Below are 16,758 nucleotides of genomic sequence, written 5' to 3'. Positions count from 1 at the left end.
AATGTTAAAAAACTGTCATCAAGACTCAAAAGATGCAAAGCCAGTGGACCAAGCGAGTTGCTAACGACTCACTATATGAGGGGGTTAGTCCCACTCACTTGGGAGAGGAAAACCTGCCACCCATTAAACGTTAGTCTTGAACAGGTTTTGGATCAGACGACATCTTTGGGATTTATTTATTCTTGGGATAAAAGATGACGTTCCTGTGTTTATTCGTTTAGCTATTTATTCTTGGCTCCTCTGCCTCTTGAGGCCGGATGCTTCACCTGAGGGCCTGACACAGGGAGGGGCTTGAGAAGCATCTGCTGAATGGCTGTTGATGCATAATGAATCCTAAATGACAGGGAGAAGATGAGGAAGACAGTCTTTAAGAAGGCCCTAGGGAGCAGGGCTGGGCTTAATCGGTGCTGGAGCTGGGGGCCCTGGGGAGGAAGCCAGCCTAGCTCGGCCCTGCCTCTGGAGGAGTGTGTGGTCTCAGTGCTCTAATGCATAAACCCAGGAGAAGGTTGGCTCGTCTAGTGCTATCATAGCTCCTGAATTTTCAAGAAGAGTGAGAAACCTGGATTTGTGAATGAATTTGCCCAATTTTTAAATGTTACTAATTCAAATGTTTAAAAAACGGTGGGCCAAACGGACATGAATTGACAGTGTCCACTGTCCAACATGTGGCTTCTTGGAGCTTGTCATGGGGATAAAGTAAGCTCTGTCCAGGTTACTAGGGTCCCTAAGGGAATTTGAGGGAGCAGGTATCCCTAGACAGTGAAGGCTGCCCAGGTCTCTGTGACCACAGGGTCTGTGCAGGCCAGCAACAGCCACGCTGATGCTGCTCCAATCATCATCCTCATGTCAGCAGAAGCACTTTTGTATATCAGCCCAACTGAATCCTTACAACCTGAGACATGGGCATTTTTATCTGCGTTTTTCAGATGAGGAGACTGAGGCATGGGGGCGGAATGTGGCATACCCAATGTCACACAGCTCGCAGCAGGCAGGGCTGGGGTTCAGCTCTCCCCACCCCGTTCCCTGTCACACAGCTGGCGGAGGGGGACCGGAATCCACCCAGGACACAGATGGGGCTCTCCCCACCCGGGTGGGACAGACAGAAGGCTGCTCACCAGACTCCACTGACACAACGTGTGGACAGCGCCCGGGGCATGATCTCTGAGCCCTGCTGCATGAAGCCCCCCACGGGGAACCAGAGGCTGTTGCCCAGCGTGTACTGGTTCTCCAGGATGTGGGGGCGCGCCCGCAGGCACGGGTGTGGGTTGTACCACTCGTAGGGGCTCAGCCTGTGGAGAGACATGGGAGTGAGGGGTGGTAGGAGCCAAGGGAGGGAGAAAGAGGAGAGAAATAGAGGAAAGAGGCAGAGACACCGTGATGAGAAGAGATGAGGGGCAGTTAGAAAAAAGAGGGAAAAGAGAGAGATGAACAGAATGAGACGCATACACAGAGAAGAGGTGGAAAGAAACACAGAGAGACACAGAGAAAGAGGGAGAGAGAGAGAGAGAGAGAGAGAGAGAGAGAGAGAATGGGAAGGGGAGATGCCCAGAGAGAGAACCCCAGAGCAATAGTCAGAGCTGCAGGGTAAGACAGGGCCTGCAGACAGGGAGAGAGGGCGAGAGGAGGGCACGGAAATCCAAAGCCTGGACAGACAGTGCGCGTTGGCCAGACGCCCTGGCCTGTGCCTTTTCCTCGCCTCCTCTTCCCAGGCAGCAGGCAGTGGACTCACCGGGCAGCCAGGAACAGGACGCAGCTGACGGCCAGGTAGGCGAGAAGCATGAAGAGCCACACAGCAGGCGAGAAGGGGTCCAGGAAGGAGAAGTAGCCAGGCTTGCGGCCCTGGGGGGAAGAGGGAGTGAGGCCCAGAGCCACCCCAAACTGAGTCACATTCCCAGCCCCTGACCCGCTGGGTGCCCATGAGCACAAACAGCCCATCAAGGAAGGTCCAGCCCACAGCATCTGCTTCCCTGGGGGGACACAGTTGTCAGCCCCACAGCCAGCTTCTGCCCCACAGCCTCCACATCTCCAGAGGAGCCGTACCATGTGCACTCGGTAGAGGATGCTGATCCCCAGGGTCATGAAGGGTTTGGAGAAGTCGATGACCTTCTCCCGCTCAGCTGTGATGGTGAATGCAGCCACAGCCAGGTCCGCCTTCTGCTGGAGGGGAAGCAGGGCAGGGGCAGAGGGGTGGGCCAGGGAGACAGACGGGCAGTTAGGGAGAAATGCACAGAAAGAGCTACCGAGAGACCAGCAAAGAGAAAGGAGGGGGACGGAAGGGGCCAGGAGCCCGCGCTATCTCCAGAGCAGCACCTTGGGGCCAGAATCGGACCCCTGTCATCACATGTCTGCGGGAAGACGCTCCTGTGACCTCTTCCCTGCCCGGCTGCCCCTCCTCATCCTGTCAAGTTCACTGTTAAGGCCCTGCTTTATAAACTCCCTGGGGACCTGCATATCTCCCACCTCCTTCACTGCTCGGTCCTAGAGAGCACCTGCCACTGATGCTGAGATGCCAGGACGCTGACCCACTCAGGCCTTGGTTTCCTCTCTTGTCTTTACAGTTAACAACATGGAACATTTACTCTGCACTGACTTTGCACCAGGCTCCACCCTAGTTAACACTTTCTATAGATTGCCTTGAATCTTCCTTCCAACAGCTCCCGAAGGGCCACTATTAGCCCTGTTTTATAGATGGAGAAACTGAGTCTCAGAGAGGCCAAGGCACTAGTCAGTAAAGGCAGGAGCCAAGGGACCTTAAGGCAGAGATGGGACCTCTCCTGCCACTGGCAGGCACTGGTGACTTAAGTGTGTACATAAAGGCACCCCTGCCCCGACATAGGACCGGCGCCCAGCATAACTGACATAATGACCTTGGGGGAAGCTACATGTCTTGAGTGGGGGAGGGGTACCCAGGGTCCAGGTCTGAGGTAGTGAGGGTGGGGAGTGGGTGCGGCAAGACAGAGAGAAGGGTTTGGGTTAGGGTCTGGCTGGCATACCCAGAATCCCTAATCCAAAAGGATCATTTTTGCTCTAGCCCAAGTGGACTTAGCCGGCCTTTAGCTGTGGGCCAGACATAAGCCTGGGAAACACCCAGCACTTTGCACACCCTTCCCGCCACACAGGCACACATACACACTGCACACGTGAGCACTGCCCACGGTCATGTGTATGCCACCACTGACATGTGCACACCACACCACATCCACACACACGTGCTAAGACACAGGCTGACCCAGAGGCGGACCACCAGCACGGATGCAGGCAGACAGACTCCTGCCCTACACACAGTGTAGGGAGGAGTGGAGACACAGGGTGGAGGGGCATTCCCTAGAGGCACACGCGGCTCTCACATGCGTACATACATGACGGAGCAGGCAGGGCAGGGCAGGGCGCTGGAAAGGGCCAGGTGCGGGAATGGGGAGCCCCGGCTCTGCCCTGAGTTCGCTGGGTGACCTCGGGCAGGGGCTTCCGCGTCTCTGGGCCTCAGTTTGCTCATCTGCAAAATGGGGGTGGGGGTTGGACGAGATGTCTCACACAGCTCTCTTGGTCCTGGGGTTGCCACCTGGCTCCCAGGATACCCCTGCCAGGCCTACTGACTATCCCTCAGGCCTCAACCGGATCCCCGAATTGACTCTAAATTCAAGCAGAGACTACCCATGGGGCTGAAATAAGAGAAGAGGTCCTGGATCACTGGCCCAGGAGGAGACACACACTCACACAGAAGCAGCTGAGACTGAGAGCACATGAGGTAATACAGGTGTGGACAGAACTGGGGCGCAGGTCAGAAGACAAGTGTGGGGCGAGGGAGATAGCACCAGCTCCAGGGTGACGTGAGAGCTGGGAGAGGGCACAGCCCCACAGCAGGATCCAGAGTTGGGAGGGTGCGGCAGGGGCCCAGAGCCTGGCTAAATTTGGGGCATACCCTTGGGAATTCTTGATGGTGACAGTAAGGAGCATCTTGCCACTCTCATGACTAATAGGTGAACTGCCAGGAGCAATGTCACTATTACAGGAATCCTATTACTTTTATGCACCCACGGGATGTGTGCCCTGGGAAGGCCCTCCATGGGGGCCCGAGTCTCCACTTCGGAAAGCAGGAGTCAGTGGCACTGCAGACAGGGCTCAGGAAGGCGCTGCTGGACTCTAGTCCAGGGAGCCCACTTGCTCCCTCCTTTCTGCTCCATCCATGCTCGGCTCACTAGCCTCCTCACCCACTCTGGACACCTTGCCTCGAGCCAATACCTAGGCCAAACCTGCTTCTTTCCCTTTCCCGAATTCTCCACATCTCTTCCAGTAGGAAGGAACTCTGGTCTGTCCACTTCCGTCCATCCCCTCTGACCAGGCCCTGACCATCAGAGTCTCTCTCCTGACAATCCTTTTTTAAAAAAATATTTTATTTATTTATTCATGAAAGACAGAGAGAGGCAGAGACATAGGGAGAGGGAGAAGCAGGCTCCCCGACGGAAGCCGGATGTCGGACTTGATCCCCAGACCCAGGATCATGCTCTGAGCTGAGGGCAGATGCTCAATCACTGAGCTACCCAGGCTTCCCTCTCTTCTGATAACCTTATCAGCTACCTCACCAGCCCCCTGGCCACCACTCAGAACCCCACAGTCCAGAGGGAAAGTCCCCTGTTAAAGAGCCCCGAGTGGCTCTGCACTGAACCTAAAACAAATCTTTTCCTGGCCAAGAGGCCCTAGATGATCTGAGACCCACCTGCCTGCTGACCTCACCTCATGCCCTCTCCCCTCACCCATTTGGCTGCAGCCACAATGACTGCCTTTTGCTCTTCAACACAGAAGGCTCATTCCCCACCTCAGGGCCTTTGCATGTGCTCCTCTGTAGCTCTTTCTCACCACTCGAAGTTTAGCTCACACTTCACTCCTTCAGGCCTCCCCACAGAGGCCTCTAGATGCCATTTACCCCTATGCCAGGGTCTTCTCTCTTGTATTACCCATTACCCTGCTTTATATTCTGCTTTTTAGCAGTCCTGGAGATGACCCTGCCTGTTTGCTTATTAATGGACCAGCTTTCCTACTAAATTATAAGTTCCCTGCCTATCTGGTTAGAGGTGTACCCCAGGATCTACAGAGGGGTTCCCAACAAATATTGCTGGATTTTGACCAAGCCTGGCCTCTCTGAATGGCACCCAGGGCTGTTACAGTTCCCTAAAATATTCCTGGGCCTCTCGCCCCCTCTCTCACACCAGCTGCTTTCTGGCCTCTGCATCACTGAACACACCATTCCTTTTGCCCGAGGCATCCCACTCTGCCCTGCAGAACTGGATCTCACCCACTTCTACAGGGTCCCTAGCTTCCCTCCTCTGCAGCACCTTCTATGGATCCCCCACATGCTCAACACCCTTTGATCTATCACAGCATTTAGCTCAGTTTGGAAAACATCCGTTCGCGTCTCTGCCTCTGCAACTAAACCTGGAAAAGCAGGCCCAGCTGGACACATCATGTATCCTCTGAAGAACCAGGAATGTCACCCCTCCCCCAGGGGCCTCCCAGAATGTCCCAGACAGAGAAAGCTCTCCTTCCCTGTGCTTTATGGAACCTTACATGGCTGCAGAGGTTAACACTTATGCAGCATGTGACTCCTGGCCACCATTTTAGGGCTTTCCCTCCCAAGAGTAGCTTACATAGTCCCCAAAGCAACCCTGTCAGAGGGACCATCCTTCTCACCATTTTACATGTGAAGAAATGGAGGCCCCCGCTGATTCCGGGATTCAGAACCAGTACCCCTCTAGGGGCTTCACCTGTCCACTCTCCCCACCTTCCATGGCCGGGGGCATCTGAGGTCAGGGCCCAGGTGTGTGACTCCTCTCTGGTCCTGGGGAGCTCGGGAGATGGGCACTTTGCAAATGACTAGAGTGAATTTGAACTTCTCGTCAACACACAGCAAACTCAGTCCTCACCCTCTATCCATGTCAACCTAGGCAGAAGCCTCCACCCTCTGCCCAGCATTGTCCCAGGCAGAAGCAGACAGGCATCCTTGACATCCCCCCACCCCTCACTGCTTCCATCTTCAAGCTCTCCTGATTCTGCTCCCCAGACACCTCTAGAATCCATCACTTCTTCCACCTTCACTGTTCTGCTCCAGCCCGGACCACCATGTCTCAGGACTGGAAAGCTCAGCCAGCTGCCTGAGGGACCCCCCAAACTACAGCCCAGTCACAGCAGCCCTGCTTAAACCTGGCAACAACTCCCACTCTCCTTAAACTGTCATCCCAACTCTTCTCACTCGGCCCACTGAGGCCCTGCCCCACTCAGCCCCCACCCCACTGCTACATACTGAGTGCGTATGTACAAATTCATATGTTGAAATCTTAACCTGTAACATGACAGTGTTAGGAGGTGGGCCTTTGGGAGGTGAGGAGGTCATGAGGCTGGAGCCTCATGAATAGAACTGGTGCCCTCATCCCATTCCATCCCTCCACCATATAGGCATAGCAAGATGGCCATCTGTGAGCCAGGAAGAGGCCCCTCATAGACACCAGATCTGCTGGCACCTTGATTTTGGACTTTCCCAGCCTCCAGAACTGTGAGAAATAAATTTCTGTTGCTCGTAAGCCACCCAGTCTGTGGTATTCTGTTACAGAAGGACAAACAGACTAAGACACCCACCATGTTGCCCTGTGTCTCCCCGTTGCAGCCACTCTGCCTATTCTCTCTGGCCATCCACTCATTTACCTACTTGACCAATATTTACAGAACACCCAACACTGACCAAACATGGTTCTACCTCTGGGAACCCAGCAGTGAATATAAACATATAATGGTGGATAGCGACAGGTGCTATGAAGAAAAACAAAGCAGGGCAACATGATGGAGACTGCTGGAAGACACTAGTTTGGACACCACCACCCCAACCCTCCACCCCCACCCCGCCCCACTGCAGGGAAGTCTTGAGTGAAGCAAAGTGTGGAGCAAGGCCCAAGAAGAACCAGGGAGAAAGTCCCAGGCTGTGAGACAAGCACATACAGCCCCTGTGATGGGAAGGGACTTATAGTGTCCCGGGTGGCTGGAACCCCCTGGGAGGGTAGAGCAAGGATTGGAGCCCTGCAGTGCCTGGCACACATGGGAAGGGGACTGGATTCTACTCCAAGGACAACAGAGGATGTCACATCGGAGGGTGTGTGCAGGGGGATGACGTGATCTGGCCACTGTGAGAACAGACCACGGGGGCAACAGTGGAAACAGGGTTCCCAGGGACAGAATGAAGTCCGTGGAAATACCTCTGGGGGTGGGGCTAGGTAGTGGTGGAGTCAGGTGGCAGATTTAGATTTAATTCTGAAGGCGGACAGATGAATCCTTAAACCCTGCAATCTCCTTCTACGATCTCCTTAGGGCCTTTGGAGCTCTGCTTCTCCCTCCTCCTCCTCACCCTTGATTTCCTGGCAGAGTCATCTAGTTCTTAGAGGTTTACCTCCACAAGGGGACGCTGACATTTAATCTCTGGAATGAAATCAGGAAAAATCCAAATGATGAGCCATCTGTAGAAATGACGGGACGGGGAGGCTGTCTGAATGCCGAAAAGCCAACCAGAGCACTTGTGAGCATGCATCCCACCCCAGCCCCAAGCTCGCCCCCTATCCCTGCTCCACGCAAACCACGGTTCCGCCTCGCCGGCAGCTCAGGGTCAGACTCTGCCAACAGAGGGCGCTAGCGGGCTGCTGCAATGCTGGAGGAAGGCGAAGGGACCTGCTCCTCTGTGTGCCCCTGCCTCCCCCACCTGGTGGTGCAGGTGCTCCACCCCTGCAGCAGCTATTCGTCCTGAGGCTGCAGATGAATCCATGAATCCAGTTTGTGGCTTCCCTGCAGAACCGACCTCACTGAGCCCCTCTCCGGGAAACCAGTGCCAGCCAGTGAGCACCTTCCTCTAAGTTTCCAGTAATTTCAGCTCCTCTCTCTGTCCCTTCAGAACTAGGGATGCAGCCATTTCCCGCCTTGTGACCTCCACAATACCTGAGAGCAAAGGTGTGCAAACTGCGGCCATCAGGCCAAGTCCAATGCCTGATTTTGTGAATAAAGTTTTATTGGAACATACCCACTCCCATTTGTTTAGGTATCACCTGTGACTGCTTGTTGACTAGTGGTGACACTATGGCCTGAAAGCCAAACCTACTTATTATCTGGCCTTTACAGAAAAAGCTTGCTGATCCCTGTATTAAAGGTTCAACTTTAACCTTCTTAGTTACCTAGTTAACAACTTTATTCCTAGTAAATAATTCTCTTTATTCAAACATTTGGCCTGCCTTGTCTCCTGGCAGGACCCCGACTCAAGCAGAAATGACAACAGCCAGGTCCCCAGAGGACACAGGCCACATGGTCACTCACCATTCAGCCTCTAGGAGGGCCCAGTAACGAGCATTTTCTCAAAAGGAGACTAGATAGCCACAGAAGAGAGCACAAACCACTCCAAAACCCCAGAGGTCTCCGCTGTGAGTCACCTCTGGGTGTCTGTGTCCCTATTTGCCACCAGCGCCCTGCATATCCCTGGACCTGCAGGGGCATCAGGCCCAAGTGGCAGATCAGCTTGCACACAGCTGGGACTTGCTGCAGAGCCTTCGTGTGCTCTAGGCCTCCCTCAAGATGAAAAGCCATGTTGGTTGTTTAGTAAACAGGTTGAAGCAGCACACAACTTACGCCCAGATCCCCAACCCCACCATACGTCACCAGTACCAAACAGTGGCCCCTTCTCAGAGGTCTGGGTTTCAGTTCTGTGGGACCTCTTATCCGAGTTTCTAGGTTTTCCCCTTTTCCAACTGCCTCTCTTGTCCTCTTAGGCCTCAGGGTGGCGGCCATTTCCTGCAGCCCTGAACCTGTAACCCCTCACTTTCCTTTCTATTCTTTCAGTTATCTGGCTCACCAGCTTGACACCTAGGTAACAATTCTTTGTATCACATCCTCTCTGTTCAAGTAGCTGATGTGATTCTGTTCAAGTACCTGGGGCTATTTTTTGTCTTCAGATTGGACCCTGACTGCCAGATGTCAGCAGCAGGTTTACTGCCAACCCCTTTAAATGTGACGTCCTGCTCCCGAGATCCGATCAGTGTAATGTTGCCAGGGTAAGTGGACCAGCATGACCCGGGGCCACTGCCAGGATCAAATTCTCTGTGGCCTGTGCAATGGCAGAAGGCGAGGGAATGGGATGTCACCCTGAGACGAGACTGAGGCATTTGGTGGGCCTCAGGAAAAAGCATTTGCCAGATCAGGAACACACACCAGCTGCCAAGGGCCTTGTTGACTTGCTCCAATAAAGAGACTTCATTTGGGCCAGCGACTGCAGTTGGAGTCGCTGCCTGATTACATTTACAATAATCCACAGTTGTCCAAGATCCATCTGCCTTCTGCATAGGCCGAATCGCCCAGTTGACGGTAGATGAGATCACTACTTCTGCTTCTTTCAAGCCGTTAATGGTGGCACTAATCTCTGCAATTCCCCCAAAGGATGTAGAACTGCTTTTGGATTACTATCCTGGGAAAGGCAGGGAATTCTAGGGTCTTCCACTTGGCTCTTTTACCATAATGGCCCTGACTATATGGGTCAGCAAGCCAGTGTGGGATTCTGCTGGTTGTCATGTATGCCTCTTCCAATTATACAATGGGATGTAGGAAAACTCAGGGTGGGTCTGTGGACCTAGCAGGCCCGTTCTGAGTTGAGCTTGGGCTTAGACTCTATCACCCAACTACATAGGACTCACTGTGGTCCACCAGGCAAAACAGGAAAAATCAAAGTGACCTATCATCTATAAAAATGATGGCAGTGGGTTGAGGGGTGGGATGTCTAAATCTCCAAAAGCCAACCAAAATCCTCTGTGTGAGAAGAAGCCTGTATAGAAACTGCTCTAGCTTTTCTGAAAGCGGTTCAACAATATATAACAAAAGCCATACAAAGGGTCCTCTTTTATGCAGTCATTCTATTCAGAGAATCGGTCCTAATCAGCTGCAATGCAGTACAAAGATTTGTGCATAAAGATATTTGCTTCTGATTGTTTATATCTACACAAACAAATAAAAATACCTGGAAACAACTAAGTACAAAAACATGCTTCAATAAACTACAGTCTATCCACATGGGGATTAGTATGCAGCCAGGTAATGTTCTGTTTAGGTGGGAAAAATAAGGTATTATTTTTGGCCTTTGAGATCGGCAGAGTTTTTTTTTTTTTTTTTCCAAAAGATTGATTATACCGCTTGTTGGCAAGAGTGTGGGAAATGTGACATTCCCGTGCACTTTTGGGGGGAATATAAATTGGTGGAACCTTTCTGAACATCCATTTGGCAGTCTCTGCTTAAAACACATTCGTACTCTTTGACCCGGCGCTTCCGCAGTTTGGAGTTTCTCCTTTAGGAATACACCCACAAATCCACAGGCCCAGCTGATGGTGGCATCGTCTATACCAGCAAAAACTGGAAACCACCCAAATAGGGGCTGAGCTAAATAACTCACGCTCAGCTGCACAATGAAATCCATATTTCTCCTCTCGAATGTTAGTCACCCCAAGCGATCCACGCCCAGAGATAACCCTTATTTCCCCAGACCCAAACCAAACTGTTCCTCCCACATCCTCCCCAGGGTGGGAGCCAGCCTCATCACCCACTCAGCTGCTCAGGCCACACCCTGAAATCACCCTTGATTGCCCTCTCCCTCTCAACTGCACCCAACTCCAGTACGAGCCCTCATCTTCTGTCTTTTCAACCCTCTAACGGATTTTTAACCAGACCATCCTGTCTCTACTCTTGTCCTACTACAGTTATTGCTCAAGAGAGTAGCCAGAGCAATCATTTTAAAGTGATTTAAAAATTAGTCAAGGTCATATGTCCATATAGTGGAACATTATTCAGCCCTAAAAAAAGAATGCGGCGCTGATCCGCGCTATGACATAGATGGATCTTGAACATGTGATATTGGACCAAAGAAGCCACACACAGAAAGCCACATATTGGGCTTCCACTTGTAGGAAGTATCTTGAATAAGTAAATCCACGGAGATGGAGAGACTGGTGGTTGCCAGGGGCTGGGGAAAAGGGGAATGGGACCTGACTACTTAATGGCTATGGGGATTTCTTTAGAAGGTCAAGAAAACATTTTAGTACTAGGTAGAGGTGATGGCTGCACAAACTACTTGCCGCTGAATTATACACTTCAAGATGGTTAATTTTATGTTATGTGAATTTGACCTCAATAAAAAGAGAAAAAACAAATTAGATCACAGCATATTCTCTGCCTACACTCTTCCACTGGCTTCACACACAGTGAAAATAACATCCCAGTTCCTTGTCCACAAGGCCTCCATGATCCAGGCTCTGCTCTAGGGCCTTGTACTCTCCCTCACCACCCCCTCCAAAACCCTGTGAAGGTAATATCATCCCCATTTCAAGAGGAGACACTGAGTCCAGAGACATGATGTGCCTCTCAAGGATCTCATGGGAATGCAGACAACTGAAGCTGGCTCTTCCTAACTCCTAACTAGCTCATGGCTGTAGTAGCCGCAGCAGAGGCCACTCAGACCCCCTCCCTCAGGATCGGGCACTCACTAATCCAGCTGCCAAGCGTGCTGGTGGGGATCACTCTCCGCTTGGTGGCTGGAAGAGCCTCCTTGAGGACAGCCCCCTCCCATGACAGGTTGGTGGGGCATTTACAGGCCTGCCCCCTCACCTCGGGAGCTTTGATGGCCAACTGAGGCCCAGTCTAAGTGCACTGCAACTCTACTCCCTCCTCTGCCCAGGCTTGCTCCTTCACTCCCTCACAGGGCTGATTTCCAAGTGGGCCTTCAGCCTGCTAAAGTCTACCTCAGGGTCTGCTTCCCTGGACCAACCTAAGATATCTGCTTTGCCCTTGAGAGAAGGGCCAGAGAGCACAGGCTTTCTCCTGGGGGTGGGAAGGTGTTCTGGCTACACCATGTGAATGACAGGCCAGACTTGTACCACAGGAGATCCTACTGGAGGACAAACCAGAATGGAGAGAGATGGGAGGCCAAGAAGTCAGTGAAGAGCCTGGTGAGAGCCTGACTTCGTGCCATGGCAGTAAGGACAGGGAGAAGCCAATTCCAGCAATGGCCACTGGGTGGAATAAAGGGACTAGAATTTAAGACTGGCCTAGGGACGGGTGGGGTGACTGGGGAGATTCCAGTGCCCTGGGCCGTCTTCCATCTGGAAGTCACTCGTCAGCACCAGGCCAGCCTGATGGGGGCCAGCCCTGGCTGTGACAGCCACCAGCCGTGTGGCCTGGACATGGTACCTTGGTGTCTCACTCTCCATTACAGAAAACAGGGCTAATACCAGGCCCTCCTCATGGGGTGGAATTCATACAGTTCAGAAAGCTTAGCCAAGGCCCTGGCACAGTGTGAGTACATCATCAGGAACACTCTGGGCTTCCTGAGGACCTGCTGGGGGTCTGGGAAGGGCCTTGGGTCAGACACACCTGGCTGCGCCCCATGGTGAGGGGAGGCAAGTTCCTTCCCCTCTGAGCCCCGGAGCAGCAGTGGGAAGACTGCGATTTTTAGGACCTTTAAGTAACACTTCAAAAGCCTCTGGCATGTGGTGTGGTGTCAACAAAGGCAGCTGCTGCCGCTGCTGGGAGGCCATGGCAAGTACCCGCATGAAGCTCCGTGTACTCGGCCATCCCACGGGCAGCAGGCAGCTGAGCCTCTGCAGGGCCAAGCCCCGCCCATCCTTCGCGCTCCTAGCCTGCTCCTCCTCCAGTGTTCTCTCCCTAAATGTCATCGCCGCCACCCAGCTGCCCAAGCAACAGCAACAGAGAAACTCAGTCCTTTCTCCCGTGTCCCCCCCCCCGCCCCGGGCAGTCACCAAGCCCTGGTGCTCACAAGCCTCCCCCTGTCTCCATCTCTGCTATCCCCATACCTCCCTGCAGGTCATCCTGCTGCCCACCCCCAATCCCAGTGATTCTGAGACCTTTGGGGGCATATGCTGTGAGCCCCCTGCTCATGGCCAAACTCTTCAACCTGTTCAGTAAGAGCAAGGCCAGGCCTGACTACTGTATCCCCAGGGTGTAGCACAGGGCCTGGTATACAGTAGGCCCTCAGTAAATGCTAGCTGGCTAGGGAACACACAAACACATGAATGTATGCATTGGCCACGTCGGTATTATTAATATATACCAGTATTATTAGTATTCTTATTAATATGTTAATATGAATATAAATAGAACACATGCTTATAATACACACTACCTTCCGGGCTCCATTCTGAGCCCCAGAAATAACTTGTTTCATGCTCAAGACAGTGGTGTGTACTAGCCACTCTTATTCCTCCAATTTACTGCTGAAGAAATGATGTTAACAGAGTGGTTGGTAACTCGCCCAAGGTCACACAGCTAGTATGCTGCAGAGCCAAGATTCAAATAGGACTCAAGATCACAATCACAGCAGCTCATCAGAAAAGCTCCCCCCAGCCTCTGTGCTATGCTCGCCCCAGACACCATGGTGCCCGATCCTAGCTCATGCTGTAGGATAGGCCTGAAGCTCAGGAGGTTAAGACTCTTCCCCCAGGTCATGTGGCCATAAATCAGACTATCCCGCTACTTCTTTGTTGAATAAACTGGTATTCTATTTATAGTGACTGGTTGGGGGTTACTCGCCCGCAGTCGGCTTACTTCCAGGGACCCTGATGAATGTTAAAAGTTCTGAACCTACATAACTGAAGACTAGGACGTGGAAATGGAAGTCACGGAGAAGCTGGCCAGTCGGGTGGGTGCTGGGCCGACAGTGCTCCATGCCCCCTCCCTTCTCAGACTCTGGCTCTGGGACCTTTAAATCCACCCAGGATAGATGCTTTCAAATAGGCTGGCAGCCGTGGGGCAGTGCCTCGGGCCTGCTCATGGGGTGAGGTGGGAGAGACTTAGCCACCAGGACCCCAGGGACACCCCTACCCCTCCCTCCACCAGAGCTATTCTGCTTTGTCTGGGGTTCTGAGGGTACTTTCAATTGGGGGAAAAAAGGTTCTGCAGTCAAAACAGCCTTTGAAAATCGGTGCCCTAAGGAATAAATTGCCCTTGTCATGCAAAACGGCCTTCTCAAGTCTACCCTGGTGACATTCAGGGGCTTGGAGGCAGTGAATTCTGGGATGGAAGAGACAGGAGGGTAAGGATCCTAGATGCCCTCAGCCAAGTCCAATGTCAAAGCTTCCCTGACTGTTCGCAGCCACAGGTCCTTAATATGTACACCTGCCTGGGGTGTCTGGAGCCTGTTTGTCTAGCATAGGACAGTCCTGCCTCCAGGTACTTGCCCACATGGCTTTTTCCTGCCTGGAATGAAAAGACGGAATACACATTGAGATCCCCTGCCTCTGACAAGTGACATGTCTGGTGCTGTCTCTGTTTCCTGAAACCCTCCTGACAGACCTGTGAGGCATCACCATCTCCATCCACAGGAGGAGAAAAAGAGAAGTTAAGGAAAGAGAAACAACTCACCTGAGGATTCAAACCCAGACTGGTCTGACTCCAAAATATTTTTTCCACATTATCCTCACCTCCCACCTCCCACACCCTGCCTCTCTCCCTTTTCCCTTCCATCCAAATCCCACCTACAATCAGGTCCCTTCCAGGGCACCCCACTCTCCCTCACCCTGATGTCCCTTGTAGAAATGCCATTTCCTCCACTCTGAACACATTCCCCTGCCCCCACACCCCCTTCAGCCCCCTGTTGAACCCTTCACACCCTTTGGGAGTCTGTTTGGACTTCACTTTTTCAAGGAAGACCTCCCTGGATGCCTGGCTGGATCAGGAGCCTCCCCTGGGTCCCTCCTCTGAGTTTCTCCCATCATAGCCCTGAGGGCTATCTTGTAGGTCATTTGCTTTCCTGAATCTCAAGGACAACCTAACCTTTTGAGAGCAGGGTCCAGATCCACTATATCCTATGCCCAGCATGGTGCAACATACGCATTAGGTGCTCAATAAACACCTTCTGAGTGTGGGGACTTGTGAGTTCAACGCATAGCTTCAATGTCTGCAATGTGCCAGGCCCCCCTGGCAGGGGCAGGACACAGCGCGCAAGTGAGCGCCATCCCTGGCCTCCCAACCTAGGCCTGCCTCCTGCGGGAAACCTCCCACCTCTACGGTCTTTATCCAGTTCTAACTCCATGGCTTTTTTGTTCACTCAAAAAATCCTGAGCACCAGCCAAGTCAAGGTGATGCTAGAGGAGCATGCAGCAAAGCAAGACAAAGGAGGTGATACATTGTCTCTCGTCCCCACCTGCCCCGCACCTGCCCATGACATTCACCAGGTACAAGAACACAGCGCACCTCTTGTTATATGCCAGAGTGCTTGGAGCAGCCACTGGCTGCTTGCTTGCTGGCCTCCCCATGCCCACCTGGGCCACAGCCCCCTCCCCAGACCTGGCCCAGCCGTACCCGGTTGATGAGCTCGCCGACCATGCCCGTCCAGGAGCCATTGGGCTCGGGTGCCCCGTAGAGCCCATCCTCCACCAGCCGCAGGCGGTAACGGAAGCGCAGGAGCTCAGCCAACTCTCGTAGCATGTCCACACAGAAGCCCTCAAAACGCTCATTCCCAGAGAGGGCCTGGAAGTTTGGCCGGCGCATGACATACGGGTTCTCCTGGGAAGCAGCAGAAAAGCGAGGTCAGAGACTGAGCATCTAGGGGCTGTTTGGGGATTCCGGAGCCCGGGCTGGGCCACCAGATCAGGAATCCGCCTCAGCGTGGGATGGAATCGCTGCATCCATTCCTTGGCTACAGATGCTCAGAGTGCGGAGTAGGCCTGGAACATCGGGGCAAAGTCTTCAGACGATGTCCCCGCCCCCCCAGCAGATCACAGGGAGCTGTTTTAATCTCCACCAGCCAACCTGATCAATCGTCTCAAACCCAAATGCCTACCAGTGAGGCAGGTTACCTAATAGTTAATCACACTGGAAGGAGATTATGCCAAACTAAAATGGGGGCTTTCAAATTTCTGACAGGACCCACAGTAAAAGATACCTGTTACTTTCGGATGCAAATCACACACACACACACACACACACACACACACACGCTTAAATAGACTGTTCTTCAAAACGGTCCTTACAAAAAAATGGTCCTTACCCTTAGTGACTAAAGGCAGCAGACCCTCGTTATTTTCTCTCCTGCTCTACTTCACTTTTTTTTTTTTTAAGATTTGATTTTTAAGGGACACCTGGGTGGCTCAGTAGTTGAGCATCTGCCTTTGGCTTAGGTCGTGAGCCCGGGGTCCTGGGACCGAGTTCCACATCAGGTTCCCCATAGGGAGCTTGCTTCTCCCTCTGCCTATGTCTCTGCCTCTCTCTGTGTCTCTCATGAGCAAATAAATAAAATCTTTTAAGACAAATTTATTTTCAAGTAATCTCTACACCCAACATAGGACTCAAACTCACAACCCCAAGATCAAGAGTCACATGTTCTACTGACTCTGCCAGCTGGGACTGTGCCCTCTACTTTACATCTGCACAAACCTGTAGCAACACACTGAACGGACTTGATGAGCTAGCAAGGGATCACAGGGTCTGCCCCGCCAGGATTTAGCGCCAGCAGACGCCACCATGAGGGAAGCAGGCCTGAGATGCCAGATGGCCCAACGTCAAGAATTCTGGACTCCTCGGCTGTTTTGTGAAATGTCCTGATTATAAAGGTTAACAACAATTCACATTCTAATACCAATTCTTGCAATGCTCTGCAGGCTAAATAAACACCTCAGACTCTGTACAGGTTTGCTACCTTGATACTTATTTCTGAGGGGTTTACTGGAACCCCCAATGCAGCAA

General features: G+C 52.5%; 1 protein-coding gene across 4 annotated transcripts in view; it reads right to left on the bottom strand.

The window, feature by feature from the left end:
- The window catches only part of GRIK5 (glutamate ionotropic receptor kainate type subunit 5), a 52,095-nt gene that overhangs the window by 15,252 nt on the left and 20,085 nt on the right, over positions 1–16,758 (bottom strand). For 3 of the 4 annotated variants that reach the window (XM_072776216.1, XM_072776218.1, XM_072776220.1), the window contains 4 exons: positions 15,376–15,579; positions 2,041–2,157; positions 1,730–1,839; positions 1,116–1,289 (listed from right to left, as the gene is read on the bottom strand). In XM_072776216.1, coding sequence (XP_072632317.1) covers positions 1,116–1,289; positions 1,730–1,839; positions 2,041–2,157; positions 15,376–15,579 — 605 coding nt within the window. The remainder of the gene's footprint in view (positions 1–1,115; positions 1,290–1,729; positions 1,840–2,040; positions 2,158–15,375; positions 15,580–16,758) is intronic. The other variant, XM_072776212.1, reaches the window with a different exon arrangement.

Source organism: Canis lupus, chromosome 1 (genome assembly GCF_048164855.1).
Source record: "Canis lupus baileyi chromosome 1, mCanLup2.hap1, whole genome shotgun sequence".
NCBI classification, from domain to species: domain Eukaryota; kingdom Metazoa; phylum Chordata; class Mammalia; order Carnivora; family Canidae; genus Canis; species Canis lupus.
Note: the sequence above shows the minus strand (reverse complement) of the source record. Positions and strands in the feature narration are given on the sequence as shown.